We start from the raw sequence: 23,903 nt of genomic DNA, 5'->3' as shown, positions 1-23,903 counted from the left end.
CCAAATAAACTTGGACTTTAAGCTGGTGTTGTGAGACGACTTCTTGTGGATCAGAAGGACGTTTCCCTGCCCACTTTACTGGGAACCATGAGACTTCCTGGGGACTGGAGTCAGTGTTCAGAACTCCTAGTTCTCTGAATGACTAGTGCAGTAACATAACCATTACACCACCAGAATTTATAATGGGAAAGGAGACCATTAGCCTCACACTAAAGGTTCAACATGGGGTGACACATACTGACAAAATCTTCATGTACAGAAAGTATTTCTTCAGTGGCAGATAATTTTTGGTATTTAGGTAGGTGTCATTAATTGGATATATTTACTTAGGCAAATATCTGTAATTTTAGTTTGACATAACACACTTTTTACCAAGTTTCTTTTTTACACGTTTCATTAATGGAAAAGCTTTACAATGAAACAACTAATATGTGGAAATAAAAACTCTGGTTTAGTTTTCTTAAGCTATATCAACTATTTTGAACATACACACTTCAAAACAGATGCTGACATACCTTTGCTTGAAGTGTAAAGCAAAGCAGCTTGAAAACATACAATGGATGTATCGACCAGACTTTCCTCAATAGACATTTGCACCGTGAATCCGGAATCAGGGTTTATGTTAGCAAGCGATAACAGATCAGTGGAACGCACAAAGAAGTTTCCATGGAAAGTATGAATGGAAAGACCTGCAAATGAGAAATCGTTACTTTCTGGTTATGCTTCCATACTTGATGTGATAACTTTGCGTTCTTTCAAATGCGTTATCATGGAATTTCCTGTATATAGGAATTTGTATTGTCATTGTACTATACTTGAATAAGGCACTGAAATATCTTAAAGGTTGTTCACACTATTAACTTTTTTTTAGTACACTGATTTAATATGTTAACAAACAGATAAACACAATCACTGCTAGTCTTAAATAATTGCTTGAAGATTGATTAGCTTTCCATTCTGCTAAGTAGATGTTTATTTTTGTAAAACTATTTATCCCTCTTCTCCGTTATTTCTCACACCCTTTATACCCTCCAGGTCTCCGGGGATCGAAAGTGTAATTGTTGATTATACCAAGGGAAGAAAAGTTTCTAATTGTAAAGCATTTATTACACCTCTTGGGAAAGCTTCAAAGCTTCTGACCTTTTGGGTTTTAAGCAGGAGGTGTCAGAAAAGTTACCACAGGGCTTGTGGCGGCCAAGCATTCATAGTGACATCGCTTTTTGATCCTTCAACGTCGGCTTTTCCTATCATTGTGAAGTGGAATTCACCAAGCGTTGGATTGTTCACCCACTAATAGGGAACATGAACTGGGTTTAGACCGTCGTGAGAAGGTTACTTTTACACGACTGATGATACAAAGCATTGTTGCAATAGTAATCTTGTTCAGTGTGAGAGGAACCACAGGTTCAGACATTTGGTGTATGTGCTTAGCTGAGAAGTAGTCATGATGTGGGTATGCCGGCGTTGGACTGGTGTAAACACAGTAAAAAGTCTGACAACACCAGGTTTTAGTCCAACCTATTTATTTGATAATATATTATTATTCAAATAAATAGGTTGGACTAAAACCTGGTGTTGTCAGACTTTTTACTTAGCTGAGAAGCCAATGATGCAAAGCTACCACCTGTGTGATTATGACTGAAGGCCTCTAAGTCAGAATGCCACCTAAAGGTAATTGTCCACTGGACAGACTTGAGCTCAGAATTATTTTCCTTTCTACTTGTGGCTCAGCATCCTCACCACCACCTGGTGTTGGGGGAACTCCAGTTGGTGATCCTCATTCCACTGAAATCTGGGGCCAAGAGGTTATCTCAATTGGTAGCACTCTTGCCTGTGTCTGAAGGTTGAGGGTTCAAGACCCGCTCCAGAGATTTGAGCACGAAAATACCTGGACAGTTCTGAATACTTCACTGTCAGAAATTCTGTCTATTGAGTGAGTTGTCACAAAGCACCAGTGTCTCCTGGATTATGTTACTGTTCAAGTCAAATATCTAACAAACGTCTGCATCACTTGATCTATGCAGGGGACTGACGCTTGTTGAACACATTAAAGACTTCCTCAGTCAATCTTAAGCATTCTAATTGTAAAGCACCTATTACACCTTTTGGAAAAGCTTCAAAGTACAAATACTTTAAAACCACAGTGGCTATTGTGTAGAGAAAGGCAGTTGGCAATTTAACCACAATAAGATCCCACAAGTAGCAATGAAATGACTGATTACTTAATTTATTTTTGGTGGCACTGCTTGAAGAAGCAACTTTGGCCAGAACACTGAAAGAATTACCTGCTCTTTGTCAAATAGTGAAACAGATGAAGCCACCATTTAGCACTTAATCCCCAGAAGCAAAATCTCTGACAGTGCGACATTTCCCTAGTATTACACTATCATATCAGCCTTGCTTAAATGAGACTTGAATGGGTAATCATCTGTTCAGAATTGAATAGTGAGCAAATGAGATAAGTTGATACATTTAATAAATTGTTTGCTGGAGCAGAGGAGTGAAGGAGCAGAGATAAGAATTTACCTGTTAAAAACCTGTTTAAATTTAAGTTTAAAGCACTTTGTTCCTTGTAGAACTGTTTAAATCATTTAAAAGCATTTTTGCGGGCTTTTTGTATTTACCTCTTTAAGAATTCTGAGGGAGTGGTTAAAAGGGAGTTGTGGGGGAGCAAGCTTTAAATCAGCGCCAGGTTTAAAAAGAGGCCTGGTGTAGACAGCGGGCAGCATCGGAGCGGGAAGCAGAGTGAGCTGTTAGGGCTTAGGAGCAAAAGGGCTGGGGAGAAAGAGGGCCAGGTAAGTTAGTGTTGAAATTTTCAATACTACTAGTGAATAATGGAGGGGCATGTGATGTGTTGTTTCTGTATGATGTGGGAACTGGTGGACCCCAGGGTCCTTCCCAGTGACCATGTCTGCAGTAAGTGCAGGTTGCTGGAGGAGCTCCAGCTCAGGGTAAATGAGCTGGCCTCTGAGCTACAGACGCTGAGGCTCATCAAGGGGAGAGAGGGTGCCATTGTCAATGGGGTGCAAGTGACATCCACCCCCCCCTAGGCTGGCTAACTCTAAGGGTCAGGAACAAGGGGGGCGGTGGGGAGAGGAGGAAGGGGGGCGGTGGGGAGAGGAGGAAGGGGGGCGGTGGGGAGAGGAGGAAGGGGGGCGGTGGGGAGAGGAGGAAGGGGGGCGGTGGGGAGAGGAGGAAGGGGGGCGGTGGGGAGAGGAGGAAGGGGGGCGGTGGGGAGAGGAGGAAGGGGGGCGGTGGGGAGAGGAGGAAGGGGGGCGGTGGGGAGAGGAGGAAGGGGGGCGGTGGGGAGAGGAGGAAGGGGGGCGGTGGGGAGAGGAGGAAGGGGGGCGGTGGGGAGAGGAGGAAGGGGGGCGGTGGGGAGAGGAGGAAGGGGGGCGGTGGGGAGAGGAGGAAGGGGGGCGGTGGGGAGAGGAGGAAGGGGGGCGGTGGGGAGAGGAGGAAGGGGGGCGGTGGGGAGAGGAGGAAGGGGGGCGGTGGGGAGAGGAGGAAGGGGGGCGGTGGGGAGAGGAGGAAGGGGGGCGGTGGGGAGAGGAGGCCTCAGCCTCTCAATCTGCATAACAGGTTTGAGGCTCTTGCTTCCAGTCTGGACGAGGACGAGGGAGGTGAGGTTGGTGAGCAAACTGCACACGGTACAGTGATGCAGCAGGACATAGGCAAGGAGAAGGTGAAAAGGAACGTAGTAGTGATTGGGGATTGTGGGGTGAAGGGTATTGACACTGTCCTTTGTCACAATGACAAACTGCACAGAAGGGTGTGTTGTCTGCCTGGTGCTCGGGTCCGGGATGTCGCATCTGGGCTGCAGAGGAACCTGGAGTGGGAGGATGAGAATCCGGTCGTTGTAGTACATGTGGGTGCCAACGACGTAGGCAAAATGCGAACTGAGGATCTGGGGAGGGAGTATGAGAAGCTGGGAATGGAATTAAAAAGTAGAACCGACAAGGTAGTTATCTCTGGCCTACTGCCTGAACCGTGTGCAGACGGGCGTAGGGTTGACAGGATTAAGGAAGTGAATGGGTGGCTCAGGGGTTGGTGTGGGAGGAATGGGTTTGAATTTATGGGGCATTGGCATCAGTATTGGGGTAGGTGGGACCTGTTCGGGCGGGATGGGGTTGGTCTGAACCGTGCTAGGGCCAGAGTGCTGGCGAATAGAGTAAAGAGGACTGTAGACAGGGCTTTAAACTAATTTGGGGGGGGGGGGGGGGGGGGTGTGTGTGTGTGTGTGTGTGTGTGTGTGTGTGTGTGTGTGTGTGCGCGCGCGCACGAGGGTAGGTGACGTTACGGGGGCTAAAGTTGAGGAGAGGGTACAGGTAAGGGAAGAGGCCAAAGATGTCCCAATAATAGAGGGAGTAGGGGGCGTGAGTATGGTTGGTGGCGTTACGGCACATAGGGTCCAGGTGCAGGCTGGGATGAAGGCACTTTACCTGAATGCACGAAGCATTCGGAATAAAGTGGATGAGCTGGTGGCGCAGATCAGCACAAATGGATATGATCTGGTGGCCATTACAGAGACATGGCTGCAAGGTGACAGGGACTGGGAGCTGAATGTCCAGGGGTATCAAGTGTTTAGGAAGGATAGGCAGGAGGGAAAAGTGGGGGGTGTAGCTCTGCTGATTAAGGATAGCATCAGGGTGGTAGCAAGGGATGATATTGGAGCCAAGGAACAGAAAGCGGAATCGTTGTGGGTAGAGATTAGGAACAGCAAAGGGAGGAAGACGCTGGTGAGTGTCGTCTATAGACCCCCGAATAATGATCTGGAGGTGGGGCGGGCTGTTAACGCGCAAATAAGTGCGCGAATGGGACAGCCGTAGTTATGGGGGATTTCAATCTACATATAGATTGGTCGACCCATGTTGGACGCGGTGGGCTCGAGGAGTTCTTGGAATGCTGCCGGGATAGTTTCCTCGAACAGTGTGTGTTGGAGCCGACGAGGGAGCGAGCTATCTTGGATCTGGTGCTATGTAATGAGGCGGGTAGAATTAGGGACCTTGCGGTGAAGGATCCTCTTGGGGAGAGTGATCATTGTATGGTGGAGTTTCTGGTGCAGATGGAGGAGGAGAAAGTGGGTTCCCGGATGCACGTCCTTTGTTTGAACAGAGGGGAGTACGGTAGGGTGAGAGAAGAATTGGCGAATGTGGACTGGGGGAGCGTGTTGGAAGGTAGGTCTGCTGAGGAGCAGTGGAGGATCTTTAAGGAGATCTTTCTTGGTGCTCAGCAGAAATTTATTCCGATGGTCAAAAAGGACTGTAGGAGGAGAGGTAATAAGCCGTGGATAACGATAACGAAGGAGGTGAAGGAAAGTGTTAAATTAAAAGCGGAGGCATTTAGAGTAGCAAAGAGTAGTGGGCGAGAAGAGGATTGGGAGAGGTTTAAATGTCAACAAAGACTGACAAAGAAGATGATAAAGAAGGGTAGGAGAAACTATGAAGCTGGGCTTGCGCTTAATATAAAAAAGGATAGCAAGAGTTTTTATAAATATATAAAAAGGAAGAGGCTGGCTAGGGTGAACGTTGGTCCCTTAGAGGATGAGAAGGGGGACTTAGTGGGGGTAGGGTGTTAGCGTGGATAGAGGATTGGTTGTCAAATAGGAGGCAGAGAGTGGGGGTCAATGGGTGCTATTCGGATTGGCGGTTGGTGACTAGTGGGGTGCCCCAGGGGTCGGTGCTGGGGCCTCAGCTATTTACCATTTATATAGATGATCTGGAGGAGGGAACCGAGTGCAGGGTGTCGAAATTTGCTGATGACACCAAGATTGGGGGAAAGGCAAATTGTGCGGAGGGTGTGGAGAGTCTGCAGAAGGATCTAGATAGGCTGGGCGAATGGGCCAGGAAATGGCAAATGGAATTTAATGTTGGCAAGTGTGAGGTGGTCCACTTTGGTAGGAAGAATGGTAGGAAGGACTATTACTTACGTGGCGAAAAACTGCAGCAGGCGACGGTGCAGAGGGACCTCGGGGTCCTTGTGCATGAGTCGCAAAAACCCAGCTTGCAGGTGCAGCAGGTGGTCAGGAAGGCGAATGGGATGCTGGCCTTCATAGCGAGGGGGATTGAATATAAAAGTAGGGAGGTCTTGCTGCAGCTGTATAGGGCATTGGTGAGGCCGCAGCTGGAGTACTGTGTGCAGTTTTGGGCGCCGTACTTACGCAAGGATATTTTGGCCCTGGAGGGAGTGCAAAGGAGGTTTACTAGGCTGATACCGGAGTTGAGGGGATTGAGCTATGAGGAGAGGCTGAATAAACTAGGCTTGTACTCGTTAGAGTTTAGAAGAATGAGGGGAGATCTCATTGAGACGTATAAGATGATGAATGGGATGGATAGGATAGAGGTGGAGAGACTCTTCCCGCTCAAAAAAGACAGTAGGACTAGGGGGCACAGCCTCAAGATAAAGGGGACGCGGTTTAGAACGGAGTTGAGGAGGAACTTCTTCACTCAAAGGGTGGTGAATCTCTGGAATTCTCTGCCCGTTGAAGTGGTGGAGGCTGCCTCGCTAAATATTTTTAAGAAGCAGGTTGATGGGTTCTTGATAAGAGAGGGGATTAAGGGTTATGGGGAGAGGGCGGGAAAGTGGAACTGAGCCACGACAGATCAGCCATGATCTTATTGAATGGCGGGGCAGGCTCGAAGGGCTAGATGGCCTACTCCTGCTCCTATTTCTTATGTTCTTATATGGCTGAGGTCCTGAATAACTTTTTTGTTTCTGTCTTCACAGAGGAGGACGTGAATAATTTGCCAGGTGTTAGAGATGGAAAGGTGGTAGGACTGGAGGGTCTTAATGACATTACTGTTACTAGAGAGGAGGTGCTCGACAGACTGGAGGGACTGATTGTGGACAAGTCGCCAGGACCGGATGGAATGCATCCGAGGGTTCTAAAAGAAATGGCGGAGGCGATAGTGGATGCCTTGGTGGTTATTTTCCAGACGTCGCTAGATTCCGGGGAAGTGCCGGAAGATTGGAAAGCGGCTAATGTTACGCCGTTGTTTAAGAAGGGTGCCAGGCAAAAGGCAGGGAATTATAGGCCGGTTAGTTTAACGTCTGTTGTAGGTAAAATGTTAGAATCCGTCATCAAGGAGGAAATAGCGAGGCATCTTGAGAGGAATTGCTTGATAGAGCAGACGCAGCACGGTTTTGTTAAAGGGAAGTCGTGTCTGACAAATTTACTGGAGTTCTATGAGGATGTGTCTAGGGCGGTGGATAGAGGAGAGCCAGTGGATGTGGTCTTTCTGGATTTTCAGAAGGCGTTTGACAAGGTACCTCACAAGAGGTTATTGCAGAAGGTCAGGGGACAGGGAGTTGGGGGTAGGGTGTTAGCGTGGATAGAGGATTGGTTGTCAAATAGGAGGCAGAGAGTGGGGGTCAATGGGTGCTATTCGGATTGGCGGATGGTGACTAGTGGAGTGCCCCAGGGGTTGGTGCTGGGGCCTCAGTTATTTACCATTTATATAGATGATCTGGAGGAGGGAACCGAGTGTAGGGTGTCGAAATTTGCTGATGACACCAAGATTGGAAGAAAGGCAAATTGTGCGGAGGGTGTGGAGAGTCTACAGAAGGATCTAGATAGGCTGGGCGAATGGGCCAGGAAATGGCAAATGGAATTTAATGTTGGCAAGTGCGAGGTGGTCCACTTTGGTAGGAATAATGGTAGGAAGGATCATCACTTACGTGGCGAAAAACTGCAACAGGCGACGGTGCAGAGGGACCTTGGGGTCCTTGTGCATGAGTCGCAAAAACCCAGTTTGCAGGTGCAGCAGGTGGTCAGGAAGGCGAATGGGATGCTGGCCTTCATAGCAAGGGGGATTGAATATAAAAGTAGGGAGGTCTTGCTGCGGCTATATAGGGCATTGGTGAGGCCGCAGCTGGAGTACTGTGTGCAGTTTTGGGCGCCGTATTTACGCAAGGATATCTTGGCCTTGGAGGGAGTGCAGAGGAGGTTTACTAGGCTGATGCCGGAGTTGAGGGGGTTGAGCTATGAGGAGAGGCTGAATAAACTAGGCTTGTACTCGTTAGAGTTTAGAAGAATGAGGGGAGATCTCATTGAGACGTATAAGATGATGAATGGGATGGATAGGATAGAGGTGGAGAGACTCTTCCCGCTCAGAAAGGATAATAGGACTAGGGGGCACAGCCTCAAGATAAAGGGGGGGCGGTTTAGAACGGAGTTGAGGAGGAACTTCTTCACTCAAAGGGTGGTGAATCTCTGGAATTCTCTGCCCGTTGAAGTGGTGGAGGCTACTTCGCTAAATATTTTTAAGACGCGGGTTGATGGGTTTTTGATAAGAGAGGGGATTAAGGGTTATGGGGAGAGGGTGGAAATGTGGAACTGAGCCACGACAGATCAGCCATGATCTTATTGAATGGCGGGGCAGGCTCAAAGAGCTAGATGGCCTACTCCTGCTCCTATTTCTTATGTTCTTATGTTCTTATGCAGCATTAAGAATCCATCACCGGGATTTTAGCCCTAAATGTCTGCTAATGAATCTCAGATTAAGAGGACAAATCTGTTATAAAGGCCTTTTGTGACATTGCTCTGCAATTGTCCAATGGACAGACTTGAGCTCAGAATTCTTTTCCCATCTCCTCATGACTCAGCGTCCTCACTATCACCTGGTGTTGGGGAAACTCCAGTTGGTCATCTTCATACCACTGAAATCTGGGGCCAAGAGATTACTTCAATTGGTGGCACTCTTGCCTGTGTCTGAAGTTTGAGAGTTCAAGACCCCCTCCAGAGATCTGACACAAAAGTATCTGGACAGTACTGAGTACTGCACATAAGAACATAATAGGAGCAGGAGTAGGCCATCTAGCCCTTTGAGCCTGCCCCGCCATTCAATAAGATAATGGCTGATCTAAAGTGGCTCAGTTCCACTTTCCCGCTTTCTCCCCATAACCCTTAATCCCCCTGCCTACCAAAAACCTATCTACCCGCGTCTTAAATATACTTAGCGAGGTAGCCTCCACCACGTCAACTGGCAGAGGATTCCAGAGATTCACCACCCTTTGAGTGAAGACGTTCCTCCTCAACTCCGTTCTAAACTGCCACCCCTCCTTATCTTGAGGCTGTGCCCTCTAGTCCTGCTGTCCTTTCTGAGCGGAAAGAACCTCTCAACCTCTACTCTATCCATCCCCTTCATCTTATACATCTCAATAAGATCCCCCCTCATCCTTCTAAACTCCAACGAGTACAAGCCCAGTCTATTCAGCCTCTCTTCATAGTTCAACCCCCTCACCTCCGGTATCAGCCTACTGAACCTCCTCTGCACTCCCTCCAAGGCCAAAATATCCTTGCGCAAGTGCGGCGACCAAAACTGCGCACAGTCCTCCAGCTGCGGCCTCACTAGTGCCCTATACAGTTGCAGCAAGACCTCCCTACTTTTATATTCAATCCCCCTCGCTATGAAGGCCAGCATCCCATTTGCCTTCCTGATCACCTGCTGCACCTGTAGGCTGGGTTTTTGCGACTCATGCACAAGGACCCCCAGGTCCCTCTGCACCGTAGCATGCTGCAGCTTTTTGCCCTTTAAATAGTAGTTCCTCCTACTATTATTCCTGCCAAAGTGGATAACCTCACACTTGCCAACATTGTATTCCATCTGACAGGTCCTCGCCCACTCGCTTAGCCTATCTAGTTCCCTCTGCAGACTTTCTACACCCTCCGCACAATTTGCTTTTCCACTTATCTTTCTGTCATCAGCAAATTTCGACACCCTACACTCAGCTCCCTCCTCCAGATCATCTATATAAAATGGTAAATAGCTGAGGCCCCAGCACCGATCCCTGGGGCACTCCACTAGTCACCAACCGCCAATCCGAAGAGCACCCATTGACACCTACTCTCTGCCTCCTATTTGACAGCCAATCCTCTATCCACGCTAACACCCTACCCCCAACTCCATGCCCCCTAACCTTCTGTAACAACCTTTTGTGCAGCACCTTATCAAACGCCTTCTGAAAATCGAGAAACACCACATCCACCGGTTCCCCTCCGTCCACCGCACTAGACACATCCTCATAGAATTCCAATAAATTCGTCAGACGCGACTTCCCCGTAACGAATCCGTGCTGTGTCTGCTCTATCAAACAATTTTTCTCAAGGTGCCTCGCTATTTCTTCTTTGATGACGGATTCAAGCATTTTTCCTACAACAGACGTTAAACTAACCGGCCTATAATAATATACGCCATTCAATAAGATCATGGCTGATCTGAAGTGGATCAGTTCCACTTTCACACTTTCTCCCCATAACCCTTAATTCCCTTGTCTATCAGAAACCTATCTACCTGTGACTTAAACATATTTAGCGAGGTAGCTTCCGCCACTTCAATGGGCAGAGAATTCCAGAGACTCACCACCCTTTGAGTGAAGAAGTTCCTCCTCAACTGTGATCTAAACTGCCCCCCCCTTATCTTGAGGCTGCGTTCTCTAGTCCTGCTATCCTTTCTAAGCGGGAAGGATCTCTCTACCTCTACCCTATCCATCCCCTTCGTTATCTTATACGTCTCTATAAGATCCCCCCTCATCCTTCTAAATTCCAACGAGTACAAACCTAGTCTATTTAGTCTCTCTTCATAGTCCAACCCCCTCATCTCCGGTATCAGCCTAGTGAACCTCCTCTGCACTCCCTCCAAGGCCAATATATCCTTCCGCAAGTGTGATGACCAAAACTGCACACAGTACTCCAGCTGCGGCCTCACGAGTACCCTGTACAGTTGCAGCAAGACCTCCCTACTTTTATATTCTATCCCCCTCGCTATAAAGACCAACAGTCCATTTGCCTTCTTGATCACCTGCTGCACCTGCAGACTGGATTTTTGTGACTCGTGCACAAGGACCCCCAGGTCCCTCTGCACCGTAGCATGCTGCAGCTTTTCGCCTTTTAAATAATAATCCTCCTACTATTATTTCTGCCAAAGTGGATAACCTCACACTTGCTAACATTATACTCCATCTGCCAGGTCCTTGCCCACTCGCTGAGCCTATCCAAATCTCTCTGCAGACTTTTCACACCCTCCACACAATTTGCTTTTCCACTCATCTTCGTGTCATCAGCAAATTTCATCACCCTACACTCAGCCCCTTCCTCCAGATCATCTTTGTAAATGGTAAACAGTTGAGGCCCCAGCACTGATCCCTGCGGCACTCCACTAGTCACCAACCGCGAACCAGAATAGCACCCATTGATACCAACTCTCTGCTTCCTATTGGACAGCCAGTCCTCTATCCACGCTAACACCTTACCCCCAACTCCGTGCACCCTAACCTTCTGTAGCAACCTTTTGTGGGGCACCTTATCAAACGCCTTTTGGAAATCTAACAACACCACATCCATCGGTTCCCCTGTCTACCGGTGGATGTGGTGTTTTTTCCATATCAAAAAAAATCTGTACTGTCAGAAAAAAAACTTCTGCACTGTCAGAAATTCTGTCTATTGAATGAGATGACAGACTTTGGGTACATTTATTCACAAAGCCACATGAAAGCATTCTAGATCAAAGCACTGGCACCTCCTGGATTATGTTAATGTTCAATTCAATATCTAAGTAATGTCTGCATCACTTGATCTATGCAGGGGGCGGATGTCTGCTGAATACATTACTGACTTGCTCAACTGATGATGAACATTCTGCGATAGAATCCATGGGTGAACCACCATCAATGGCAGAGTTGCAACAAGCAATCAAACAGATGAAAAACATTACCTGTGACACCAATGGTATTCCAACTGAGATCTTCAAAGCTGGTGGGCTTTCCCTCAGATCAAGACTCCATGAACTCCATGCACATGGATTTAGGAGGTAAAAGAACAACCGCCACCCCTGACTTCAGGAATGCAACAATTGTAGCTATCTCCAAAAAGGGAGATAAATCATGATGTGGAAACTAAGAAGAATGTTGAGAACAATCTTGCATTAATTGACCTATCCAAAGCATTTGACTCAATAAATTGAGACGCTCTGTAGAGTGTGCACCAAAGATTTGGGGATATGGAAGAAACTATCACAATCCAGCAATTGCTTCACAATGACTGCAACTGATTTGAGTGGGAGATCTGAACTAGTCGCTTTCAAAATACGAACCGGTGTCAAGCAAGGCTGTGTGACAGCTTCCATACAATTTACTCTGACTGTGTCATCAAAGATCAATAGCCCTCTGGCGTGAGTATTAAATACCACTGAGGTGGAAAACTCCATCTGCGCTAAAGCTAAACTGACCACCATTGACATCCATGTCCACATTTTGCAGATGACTGCTGCGTCATTGCCTACTCTGCAACCACTCTAGCAACACCAGATCAACTGCACCAGCTTAGTTTTCTACAAGCTATGGCAGCAAGTATTTGACAACAAAGACCTCCACAAGTCAACATAAGTCCTTATCTACAGAGCAGTTGCAATCACCATACTGCTGCACTGCAGTGAGACTTGGACTGTGCATCAGTGATAAGAATGTTAGAGAATTTTTTAAAAATTTATTCATTCATGGGATGCAGGCGTCACTAGCTAGAGCAGCATTCATTGCTCATCCCTATTGCTCTTGAAAAGGTATTGATGTAGTCCATGTTGTTAGGAGTGGAGTTCCAGGATTTTGAGCCAGAGACCGTGAAAGAATATACATCTAAATCTAGATGGTGTGTAACTTGGAAGGTGCTGTTGAAAAGATTTGGTGAGTTGCTGCAGTGCATCTTGTAGATTATACACACTGCTGTCATTGTGTCAATGGTGGTGGGAGTGAATGTTGAAGGTGGCGGTTGGGATCCCTAACAAGCGGGCTTATTTGTCCTGGATGTTGGGGTTTCGCAACAATAGTTGGAGCTGCACTTATCCATGTCACACTCCTCACTTGTTTGTAAATGTTGGACATGCTCATTCCATCAGCAATGCCTCAGCTCTATTCTCCAGATTCAATGGGAGGACAGCCGAACAAATGCTAATGTTCTTCTTGAAACCAGCTCCACAACTTTCAGACAGAACTCCTGCACAGCATTTGCCTTTCCACCAACATTGAAAATAAAGATTATCTGGTCATTACTACATTTTTCCTTGTGGGAAGATTGTATTGTGCACAAAATGGCTACCATCTTTCTTATATTACACTAGTGACTACACTTGCAAAATACTTCATCGATTGCAAAGTGCTTTGACACATTCGGTGAAAGGCGTTACATAAATGGAAGTCTTACTTTTTTCTTTTACAAAATGAGAAATATTCTTGTCACAAATTATGTGACACTGAATAGTAACAAGAATACATGCAGTCCACAATGATCACAAGTACGTTTACAGAATAAAATATTACCTTTCGTACAGCGTATCCTCATAACTGCCTCAAAACCAATTTTTCTAATGAGATATCGTTTGAGGTCTTTCTGAAACTTCTCAACTTGGGCAGGATTGTGAATATGATGGAATGATGGATAATAGAAGACGGATCCAGCAGAATATTTTGACATGCAAGCTGTGAAAAGCATCATATTTGTGATTAGATAAGTTTAAAATTTACTATTACTCACTAGTATTGATTATGCAAACCCTTTCACAAGTATAAACATTTAGTAAGAAATCAATTATTGCAATTGAAGTGTTGAGAGTAATCAGTGCATAGAACAAAGCAGAGGTGTTTCTAAAAGACATGGCAAAATCAAAATAACCAATAATTAGAAGATATGCCCTAACATTCTTTGGCTGGACAAATATTATTTTTTGCACTTTTTATTTTTCATTCATTTGATTGTCTTACTTCCTATCTTTATTTCTCCAGCAAATTTTTTCTAATTTCCTCAAGTTACTATTGTGTTTATTTTCTTGTTACTGTTGTCTGTTTCTCATTGGTTTCGCTTTTCAAATTTTAATTCGGGAGTTTGCTTTTGAATTTTTTTCTTTATTCTTTTATGGATTAAGGGCACCACCAGCCATGTTGGTATGTGTTGCCCATCCCCAACTGCCTTTGAAGTAGCTTGCAAGGCCATTTCAGAGGGTAGTTAGAAGTCAATCACATTGCTGTGGGCCTGGAGAAAAATGTAGGTCAAGGATCACAAATTTCCTTCCCTGAAGGACATTAGTGAGCCAGACAGATTTTTATAACAATCGATGACACGGTCACAAATACGCTGACTAATTTTATATTCCAGATTTATCAAATGAATTTAAATTCCACCAGCTGCCATGATAGGATTTGAAACAGAATCCTGAGAACATTAGCCCGGGCCTCCTTGTTACTAGTCCAATAACATTATCACTACGCTAATGACTCCCCATTATGAATGGTATAGAGAGGATTTAACTTTGGAGCAAATGTGACATTTATGAGCCATGACCTACAAAATATAATGGTTTTACTGGGAGCCGTAGATTAGCAAAGCAATCAGGCCACTACAAATCCTTCTCATAAACCATAAAAAAAACAGTTGAGGAACATGTTGAGTGCTGCTACAAATGAACAAAGTAATTTCTAAGAAATGATAATCCAAACAGCAGAGGATTTCCTTACTGGATGTAAATCAAACCAAGCCTTGCACCAAATGCTAATACCTCCAAATTCTAACATATCTTGCAACCAGATTGTTCAACAATATTCTACTAAATCAAATTAACTTACTCAGGGCGCAGACTTTCTGCAACACAATCTATTTTAAGCAAAGAACATAACGAATGACAAGTTACCAGAAGAAAGAACAAATAGGATTTTGCATGCTTTATTGAAAAGCAATTTTATTTTATAACTTCATTTTGCAACTCAACTTGTTCCTGAATCTTTCAATCTCTTTGTTCAATAACAGAATGAAAACGGCACACAATACATCTTAGAAAAGTATTTGATTATAAAAATGCAGTAAAACCTGCATTACATAATTAACATTCTGGGCAAGATTTTACATGAGTTACACCAGCTCCCCAAAGTGATAACAGGTATATAATATGTCTGTTCAAACATGGATGTGTAAATTATAATTAGAAGCAAATAAAAATACATCACAATGAATTTCCTTCATTGGTACCTTAACACAGCACACATGGTACAGCGTGCATTCCAGTGCCAAAACTGCTTTGACTGGCAGGGGGCAGAGTTACACTTTAAATCCTCTGTACTGAGTTGCACTGAATACAAGATCAACTTTTCAATTCTGCACTTTGAAATTTGGAGGAAAAAGAACACCTTTCCTCGCCTGCCAAAGAGGTTATCAGTCAACACACGTTTCTGCAGGTACCCCAGCAGACCAGGATAGTAACTGTCCCAATACTGCTGAACAGTGCAATCCTAGAAAGTTTGGCTGGAGTGGTGGGTGTATCATAAACTGAGGAGACCATTAACCCTGCTAAAAATGAGCCAGAATGCCACTGGAATTAAATTAGTCAATGCCTTTATAGTTAAAAATAACCACTACTCTGGAGATCGAAAACTCATACTTCGACAAGCAGCAGCTTGTTGTTCAAATAGGATTTCACACCTTCATGTGTGCTTTTACTGAGTTGTAAACCTGTTGCTGACAGCTATATGATACAATAATACCTTTTCTATGAATGCAATTTTACCTCGTAACATAAATTTGGTGACCTCAGATGAATCATCAAGGTTCAACCTGAAGTCTTGTGACTTCTTCAATACATTAAGTTCTCTAGCAACTTTCTTATCGTCAGTTGGTGCATTTGGGTTTTTGATTAGCTATACGTCATTAATCTCTGATAGCTACAATATACAGTCCAGTTCCTGGTTTAAGTATAATGGGTCTGAGAACTTATAATTTGGTTGATCCCTATTGGTTTAAAAGGAAGGCATTTCTTTCTTCATTTGTACAATATATATTGCTATATTATATGAATTATCTAATGACAATGAAAAATGTTCTCTTACCAAGCGACGCCATGTCAGTATATTGTCCACTCAGTAAAAACAGATCCACTGCCACCTGCTGGCCTGAGCAGTCCAAAGCAAACTTCTTATAAAAGTCCGTGGCTGGAGCAAGGTGTTGCACACCCTTAATTGAAATTAAATAGTTAGTATTTCACATTAAACTGTAAAGTAGCATTTGAAAAGAGATTACCTGCCTGTGCATGTTCTATTTTAAAGTCATACTTTTGAGTATTAGTCATTAAAATGGCAAAAAATAATTGGATTGTTACATTAAAGGCTCTTGCTTCGACGTGATCCAGTCTCCAATTACATCACTGCTTGACCACTATTTATTTGTGAATTCTTTCTCTTTTATTGATTTAAAAAACAATTGTTGTGTACTACCCCATGCAGAACTTCTTGATAACAGCATGGTCAGCTACAAATTCCAAAGTCTGACTTTATTAGTCAATGGCTTGTGGTTGCCCCCAGGTGCTTTTGGTCCAGACAGTTGTGATGACATATCAGTCGCAGAAGAAATACTGAAGACGACAACCAGTTAGTCCATCAGGATTCATTCAACCAAAAAGATCCCACAGGCTTCCCTTTGTCTGTTTCTTCCCCCACATGCCTCCATCATGGCATCCAATCGCTTCTTGGATAATTCTTAAGGTTTCAGCTCTATTATTCCAGATGTTCATCACTGTCTGAACAGCACCTTGCTGAACTTTGTTCAAAATTTGCCTTATATCAGTTGAACCTGTGCTCTTGTCCTATTATCATGGTTTAGTCAAAAGCAATTATCCAGTTTTAGTCTTCAGGTATTTACTAAAGCAAAATATCTAAAATGAGACCCAGGTTCCGATGCTTGAACCAAGAAAGACTAGAAGAACTAGGGTAATTTGAGGAGAACAGAGAATATCTCAAATTATTGGTGTTCAAAATTATGAAAAGATTTATCAAGGTCAACAGGTAAAAACAGCCAATGCCTCTATTTTCTCAGAAGACTAAGGAAATTTGGCATGTTAGCTACTGCTCTCAGCATCTTTTACAGAAAGCATTCTTTCTGGTTGTATCACAGTTTGGTATGGCTCTGCCCAAAACCACAAGAAACTACAAAAGGTCATGAATGTAGCCCAATCCATCATGCAAACTAGCCTCCCATCCATTGACCCTATCTACACTTCCCGGTGCCTTGGCAAAGCAGCCAGCATAAATAAGGACCCCATGCACCCCGGACATTCTCTTTTCTACCTTCTTCCTTCAGGAAAAAGATACAAAAGTCTGCGGTCACATACCAACCAACTCAAGAACAGCTTCTTCACTGCTGCTGTCAGGCTTTTGAATGGACTTAGCTTGCATTAAGTTGATCTTTCTCTACATCCTAGCTGTGACTGTAACACTACATTCTGCACTCTCTCATTTCCTTCTCTATGAACAGTCTGTATAGCGTGCAAGAAACAATACTTTTCAATGTTAATACACGTGACAATAATCAATCAAATCAAATCAAAACTGCTCTGTTGCTGCATGAGTTGGATCGATTCAAAAAGGAAGAGAGTGGACATTTTGCTTCTGCAGAAGATTATGAGGGTTTGCACTCAGTGAAAGTTACAAATGATTCATCGAGTCATAGAGGTTTACAGCATGGAAACAGGCCCTTTTGGCCCATCTTGTACATGCCATTTTTTTAATGGCAAAGCTAATCCCAATTGCCCACATTTGACACATATCCCTCAAGAGTCATTTTACTCATAACTGTCTAAACGCTTTTTAAAAGACAAAATTGTACCCTGTTCTACTGTTACCTCTGGCAGTTTGTTCTAGATACTCACCACCCCGTGTGAGAAAAAATTGCCCACCTGGACACTTTTGTATCTCTCTCCTCTCACCTTAAACATATGCCCTCTAGTTTTAGACTCCCCTATCTTTGGCAAAGGATATTGACTATCCAGCTGATCTACACCCCTGATTATTTTACAGATCTCACCCTTAAGCCTCCTACGGTCCAGAAAAAAAAGTCCCAGTCTATCCAGCCTCTACTTACAACTCAAACCATCAAGTCCTGGTAGCATTCCAGTATAACTTTTCTGCACTCTTTCTCTAGTTTAATAATATCCTTTCTATAATAGGGTGACCAGAACTGTAGATAGTATTCCAAGTGCAGCCTTATCAAAGTTTTGTACAGCGTCAACAAGATGTCCCAACTCCTGTATTCAATGCACTGACCAATGAAACAAGGCATGCTGAATGCCTTCTTCACCACCGTCCACCTGTGACTTCACTTTCATTGAGGTATGAACATGTACCCCCAGATGTCTTTGTTTTATAACTCTCCCCAGTGCTCTACCATTAACCAAGTCAGTCCTGCCCTGGTTTGGCCTACCAAAATGCATCACTTCGCATTTATCTAAATTAAACTCCATCTGCCATCCATCAGCCTACTGGCCCAATTGATCAAGATCCCGTTGCAATCCGAGATAACCTCCTTCAATGTCCAATGTGGCGCCAATCTTGATGTCATCTGCAAACTTACTAACCATGTGTCCTAAATTCTCATCCAAATCATTAATATAAATGACAAATAACAGTGAACCCAACACCAATCCCTGAGGCACACAACAGGTCACAGGCCTACAGTTTGAAAAACAACCCTCTACAATCACCCCGTCTTCTGTCACCAAGCCAATTTTGTATCCATTTGGCTACCTCACCCTGGATCCTGAGAGATTTAATCTTATGCAACAACCTACCATACGGTATCTTGTCAAAAGCCTTGCAAAAGTCCATGTACACAACATCAACTGCACTGCCCTCATCTACCTTCTTGGTTACCCTTTCAAAAATCTCAATCAAATTTGTGAGACACGATTTTCCACTCACAAAGCCATGTTGACTGTCCCCATCAGTCCTTTCCTCTCTAAATGCCAGTAAATCCTGCCTCTCAGAATACCTCCTAACAACTTACCCACAACAATGTGAGGCTCACTGGCCTGTAGCTTTTCCCTGAAGCTCTTTTTAAACAAAGGCACATTTGGCACAATCTACAGGCACCGCATCTGTGGCTGTCGATGATTCAAACACCTCTAAAATGAGACCCAGGTTCAGATGCTCGACGCGTGAAAGACTAGAAGAACTAGATTAACTTGAGGAGAACAGAGAGTATCTGCAAATTTTGATGGTGGTGTTCAAAATTATGAAAAGATTTATCAAGGTCAACAGGCAAAACCCGTTCTACTGATTCTATATGCAAAAATAACTCATTACTACAGGACTAAAGATTAAAAAAAGAGAGAGAATTGAGGAATTAAAGTATTAAAAATCCTCAAATTCTCTCAGCAATTTTTGCCCATTCTGTTTTATATGGTAAAGTTACGCATGCTATAGTTTATCAGTTGTCATGTTCACGCATATACAATTATGGCTCCAAATACCTTCGCCAACAAAACAAGCAAGACAGGCTTAGCAAATTCCCTCATGATTGATACTACTTTAGTGTCATAACTCTCTAGAGTGCAGCAAACTGCTTCACCAGCAAACATGGGCACAGCACTTGCCATAATGAATGCTCCAGCAGCAAATCATCTGATAACAGGCAGTGTTGCAAACATGCTGGTTTGAACCATAAAGCAGAGGTTCTTTATGCCAATGCCAGGCAGACTGATTGGACATTCTGTCAGTGATTTGAGAGATAACTGCGCCATCAAGGAGCTCATTACATCCATGTGTAATGATGGAACAGATTACACACCTGTGGATCATATAATATTAAGTGCGCTCAAGTGTAAATGTAGCACATGTGCTGCAAGTTTATACGTGCCCATTCACTCAAGTTTAATCCATGAAGCATTCCCAAAATGTGGCACCATTCACATTAACATTTCAGATTACAAATGTCACATGATGACTCAACAGGAACAATCCCAACTGGAATTGGAAGCCCTGTTCCTAATGGATAACCCTTGCTGAAGTGGTCTGTCACCCACCCTACCACATGCCCTTTTTTACCATTGTCTGAAGGCTGCAGGGAGTCCTTCAGGTTATTCAGAGTTGTTCGGTCCCAAAATTGGCATGTGCAGTGATGCACAGTCACCTGTAATATTCCTTAACAACACTTTCCTATTTGGCATGAAAGACCAATTACCTTTGTGGTGGATCTCTGGTTAGGATCTTCTCTTGATAGAAGACGACCCACACCTATAGATGGTAGCTGTGTCTGAAACACAGATATGCGCCCCCCTGTTGCGGACATAAGTTTAAATGCAGCCTGCAGAGCAGGGCCCAATGCACTATGGGTCTCTCTTGTGCTGGTGAACATTGTTGGTAATACTTTCAATAAATCTTTAATAAGCTGCAAATAAAACAAAAATACATACCATATTTCTCAGGGTAAAACAGATCATATATAGCAACTGGCAAACGTTTAATAAAAATCTACAGTAATTATTTCTCCCTCAGTAACATCCACGTGACATTAGACACTAATAGCAATTCTGTAATCAATCAATCTATGAGAAGCCTGACAATGTACCAGTGACTTTTCTACATATTTCAATTATATCACCTCAGGATAATTTTGTGGGTTATTATACACTGTGGAGAACCAGTGGAGTACAATATGAATTCCCTCAGCAGTAAAGACAGGTCAGATTGCTTCAGGTAACTAAAAAACAAGGAGAGAATACCTTGCTGTGTCATTATGCTATTGGACAGGAGGCAAGAGAAAAGCAATGAGTTTTGGATACACCAGATGATGCCCACATCATAACAAGAAGTCATCAATGATGAGCACACAGATACGGAACCAATAAAGCAGCTGCCTCCTCTGGTAATTACACACAGGGGAAATAAAAACTGCATTTTTTTTTACATCTGTTTTTTGTTCCTTCAAAAGAATGATTTTTTTTCTGTATAAAACCCCTTCAGTGTTAAGCTCCTCTCTTCAATGTTTTCACAGAATTTACTGCATCACTGCTTTTGTCAGTAGGGGAGACAACTTTGACACTTAAAAAAATACATACATAATTATTTTGTTTATGTATCCAAGAATCCCAGTGAGCATTTGTGTGAACCAGTTTTTGCTTACACATAATGGGTATATTTTCTTTTGTATAAACTCAGATTGTTAGAAATGCATTAAGTGCTCCCTTGGTAGGCCAGCAAGTTTAACCAGTGAACAGCTGAACCATACAGATCAAGTTGGCTGATCTTGGCTGTGTAGCACAAAGGTGCCTGTATGTTACACCCTAGCTTAGGCAGTAATATTACATTCTGCACTCTCTCCTTTCCTTCCCTATGTATGTTATGCTTTGTCTGTGTAGCATGCAAGAAACAATACGTTTCACGGTATATTAATAAACGTGAGAATAATAAATCAAATCAAATGAAGTAGAGAGAAAATGGAACAGTCAGGCATTCAGTTCCCAAATATTCAGTGGCCTGTGTTGGAAATGAGCCTGCATGAAGAACAGATGAAGACAGGATCAAAAGTGGATGTTACTACTGTTATTATCACCCACACACGAACATGTACTTGAGTTGGGTACTGAAAGGAGCCCACACAAAGTATGCAAGGGGCAGAAAAGATGGAAATGACTTTTTTAAAAATATACTAAAGAAAACCAAGCTGCTTATATTTTGATCACACTGGGAATTCCTATCCAGATTTTAATTTTTAAACCATTCCCATTATAAATTAACATTCTGCAATCAATTTGCTTGTTTAAGCATTAAAAAAATTAAATTTAATCATTTTGTTGCATATTTTTCTTTGGAATGTTCATCTAATGATCCAATGCTTGAATGTGACCTCAATAAAAATATGCAGAGAAAATTGATCAAAACAATAAAAGTATAACACAGCCCATTTCTTGTTTGTGCTAAAATTTTACAGACTGCATCACTAATACATCAATACAGAATAGTTTATTCTATTAACGAAGTACAACATGCATTGGGTATCAGTTTTAAAATGAACATTACGTTCCTATAGTACAAGTGGTGGCCATATGGCCCATCGAGTCTGCACAAACTTTTTCAAAGAGGATCTTATTCAGACCCCAATCTCTGTAATCCCACACATTTACCAGGGCTATCCCACCTAACCTGTACATCTCTGAACACTAAGGGACAATTTAGCATGGCTAATCCAACTAACCTGCATTTTTGGACTGTGGGAGAAAATCAGAGCACCCAGAGTAAACTCACGCAGACACAAGAGAATGTGCAAACTCCACACAGTCACCTGAGGCTAGAATTGAACCTGGGTTCCTGGCGCTGTGAGGCAGCACGTGCACCATGCAGCCAGGAACATAAAAAACATTGTAAACCAGTCTGACAAGCAATTATGACTAGAAAATAGCAAATTGTTTGAAATACTGTCAAAACAGGCTATGATTTATTTTAGTCTTCTAGGCCATTCCCTCTCAACTGAGGAATCTATGCCTCCACCCCAAACACCACATGCTGTGTGTGATTTACGAAGTAGATAGTAGCACTGAAAGCAGCTCTCCTCTGTTTCCATGACAGCTTTCAGTGAAGACTGCAAGGCCTTATCTCTCTGAATCCTGGTTTTCTAGGCTGCTTTCGCCACTATGACCCCTTGTCACTTTAAATATGAACATATTTCTCTTACTTGAGAAGAACACAGTTAATAACATTTACTGCAAAAAAGGTGTCAAGTATGAATAAGCACCAGAGACAAGTACCACTTATTAGCAAATCTATTTTAATTGGTGGCTTCAAGCAACTACAACACACCTGGCACTGTAACAGTTAGACACAGATGCAGACGGTTGGGCTTTCTGAATTCTAAGCAGCACCTCACTTACCTGATCAGTCAAGCACGACTGTTACACCCTCAACCGCAAGGGCACATAGGATTAAGCCATACAAAAAGCTCTACATAGACGTTTAACACCTAGAAAATCTAACTTGAATATCTCACATGTGCTTGTTCATTAAATAAAATGATATTCACTGATATTGCATATTTCTATCATTTTGTTGTTCCTGTAAGGAGGTGCATACTAAGTGTGTTATTTGGACGCACAGCAAAATATGTAAGCCAGCTATTAGAATGTTACAGCAGATTATCAGTGCTAGAAGCTCTGGTCAATGAGTGCCTCATGTGTCGGTCTCCCTGGCAGCAGTGGCTCATGTACGTTAACTGGCTCCTTACCTTCCCTTTTTGCAAAAAGGGTGGTCAAGGCAAGCTTACTTATCCCATCCAAAGTTTGGTGCAAGTATTCAAAGCCATCTAAAACACTGCTTAGCGAGGGTCCTATTTGAAATGTTTGTATCATTGGGATAATTTTGACCCCAAAGATTTGTCGTTTTGAGTTGGATGGGAAGTTAAATCATTAAAAATTTCATATCCAAGCCCAACTAGCCTCCTTCCAGTTTTAAAGAAGGTGGGATCAGGATCAGGCAACCAACTTGCTCTCAAGAGCTGGATCAACTCCATTTAAAGAACCTCCAATTCAACAAGTTTTATATTTCTAATGGCTGTGAGCCAGGTTTTGGGAAAACAGCATGGGAAACCTGGTGGGTAAAAAGAAGCAAGGAGGAATGGATCCATCACGGAAGTGCCTTTACAACACTTCCCGTGAGCCAAGAGCAGCAGAAGTGTTTTCCCTAACCCTGCACTGCTGAACACTACTCTTAGTCCTTTCCCTCAGCAATTTGTTCAAACCCCACCTCCACAATCTGCTGACACTCCCATGGTCACCATCCTTCTGAGTCTGTTAGTAAATATCAAAGTCATTGTATCTCATCTCTTGGAAAGTACTGGGATTTCAGAGAGCTATCATCAGACATGGTTGAACCCTACAGGCTATTTTGAGGAGGCGACCTTCCAACCATTCTGCCGTCCTAACAACCTGTGGTGTTACGACTATTTTTTTTAGAATAAAGCAGCTTACGCAATTCCTGGGACGAGATCATTAACATGTACAATTTCTAGCAGGGTAACGTTTTATTTAATTATGAATGGAACAACATACCATCCTATTTCAGCATGCCATTGATTTAGTATAGTCAAATACACAGTGAATAATGTCTTG

General features: G+C 43.4%; 1 protein-coding gene across 2 annotated transcripts in view; it reads right to left on the bottom strand.

Moving 5' to 3' along the window:
- The window catches only part of LOC145344998 (protein transport protein Sec24B-like), a 115,621-nt gene that overhangs the window by 14,890 nt on the left and 76,828 nt on the right, over positions 1-23,903 (bottom strand). For both annotated transcript variants that reach the window (XM_080192445.1, XM_080192456.1), the window contains 4 exons: positions 19,985-20,191; positions 15,862-15,985; positions 13,309-13,467; positions 516-689 (listed from right to left, as the gene is read on the bottom strand). In XM_080192445.1, the coding sequence (XP_080048571.1) occupies positions 516-689; positions 13,309-13,467; positions 15,862-15,985; positions 19,985-20,191 (664 nt within the window). The remainder of the gene's footprint in view (positions 1-515; positions 690-13,308; positions 13,468-15,861; positions 15,986-19,984; positions 20,192-23,903) is intronic.

This window comes from Carcharhinus amblyrhynchos, chromosome 1 (assembly GCF_965287045.1).
Source record: "Carcharhinus amblyrhynchos chromosome 1, sCarAmb.v2.hapA, whole genome shotgun sequence".
In the NCBI taxonomy this organism is placed as follows: Eukaryota; Metazoa; Chordata; class Chondrichthyes; order Carcharhiniformes; family Carcharhinidae; genus Carcharhinus; species Carcharhinus amblyrhynchos.
Note: the sequence above shows the minus strand (reverse complement) of the source record. Positions and strands in the feature narration are given on the sequence as shown.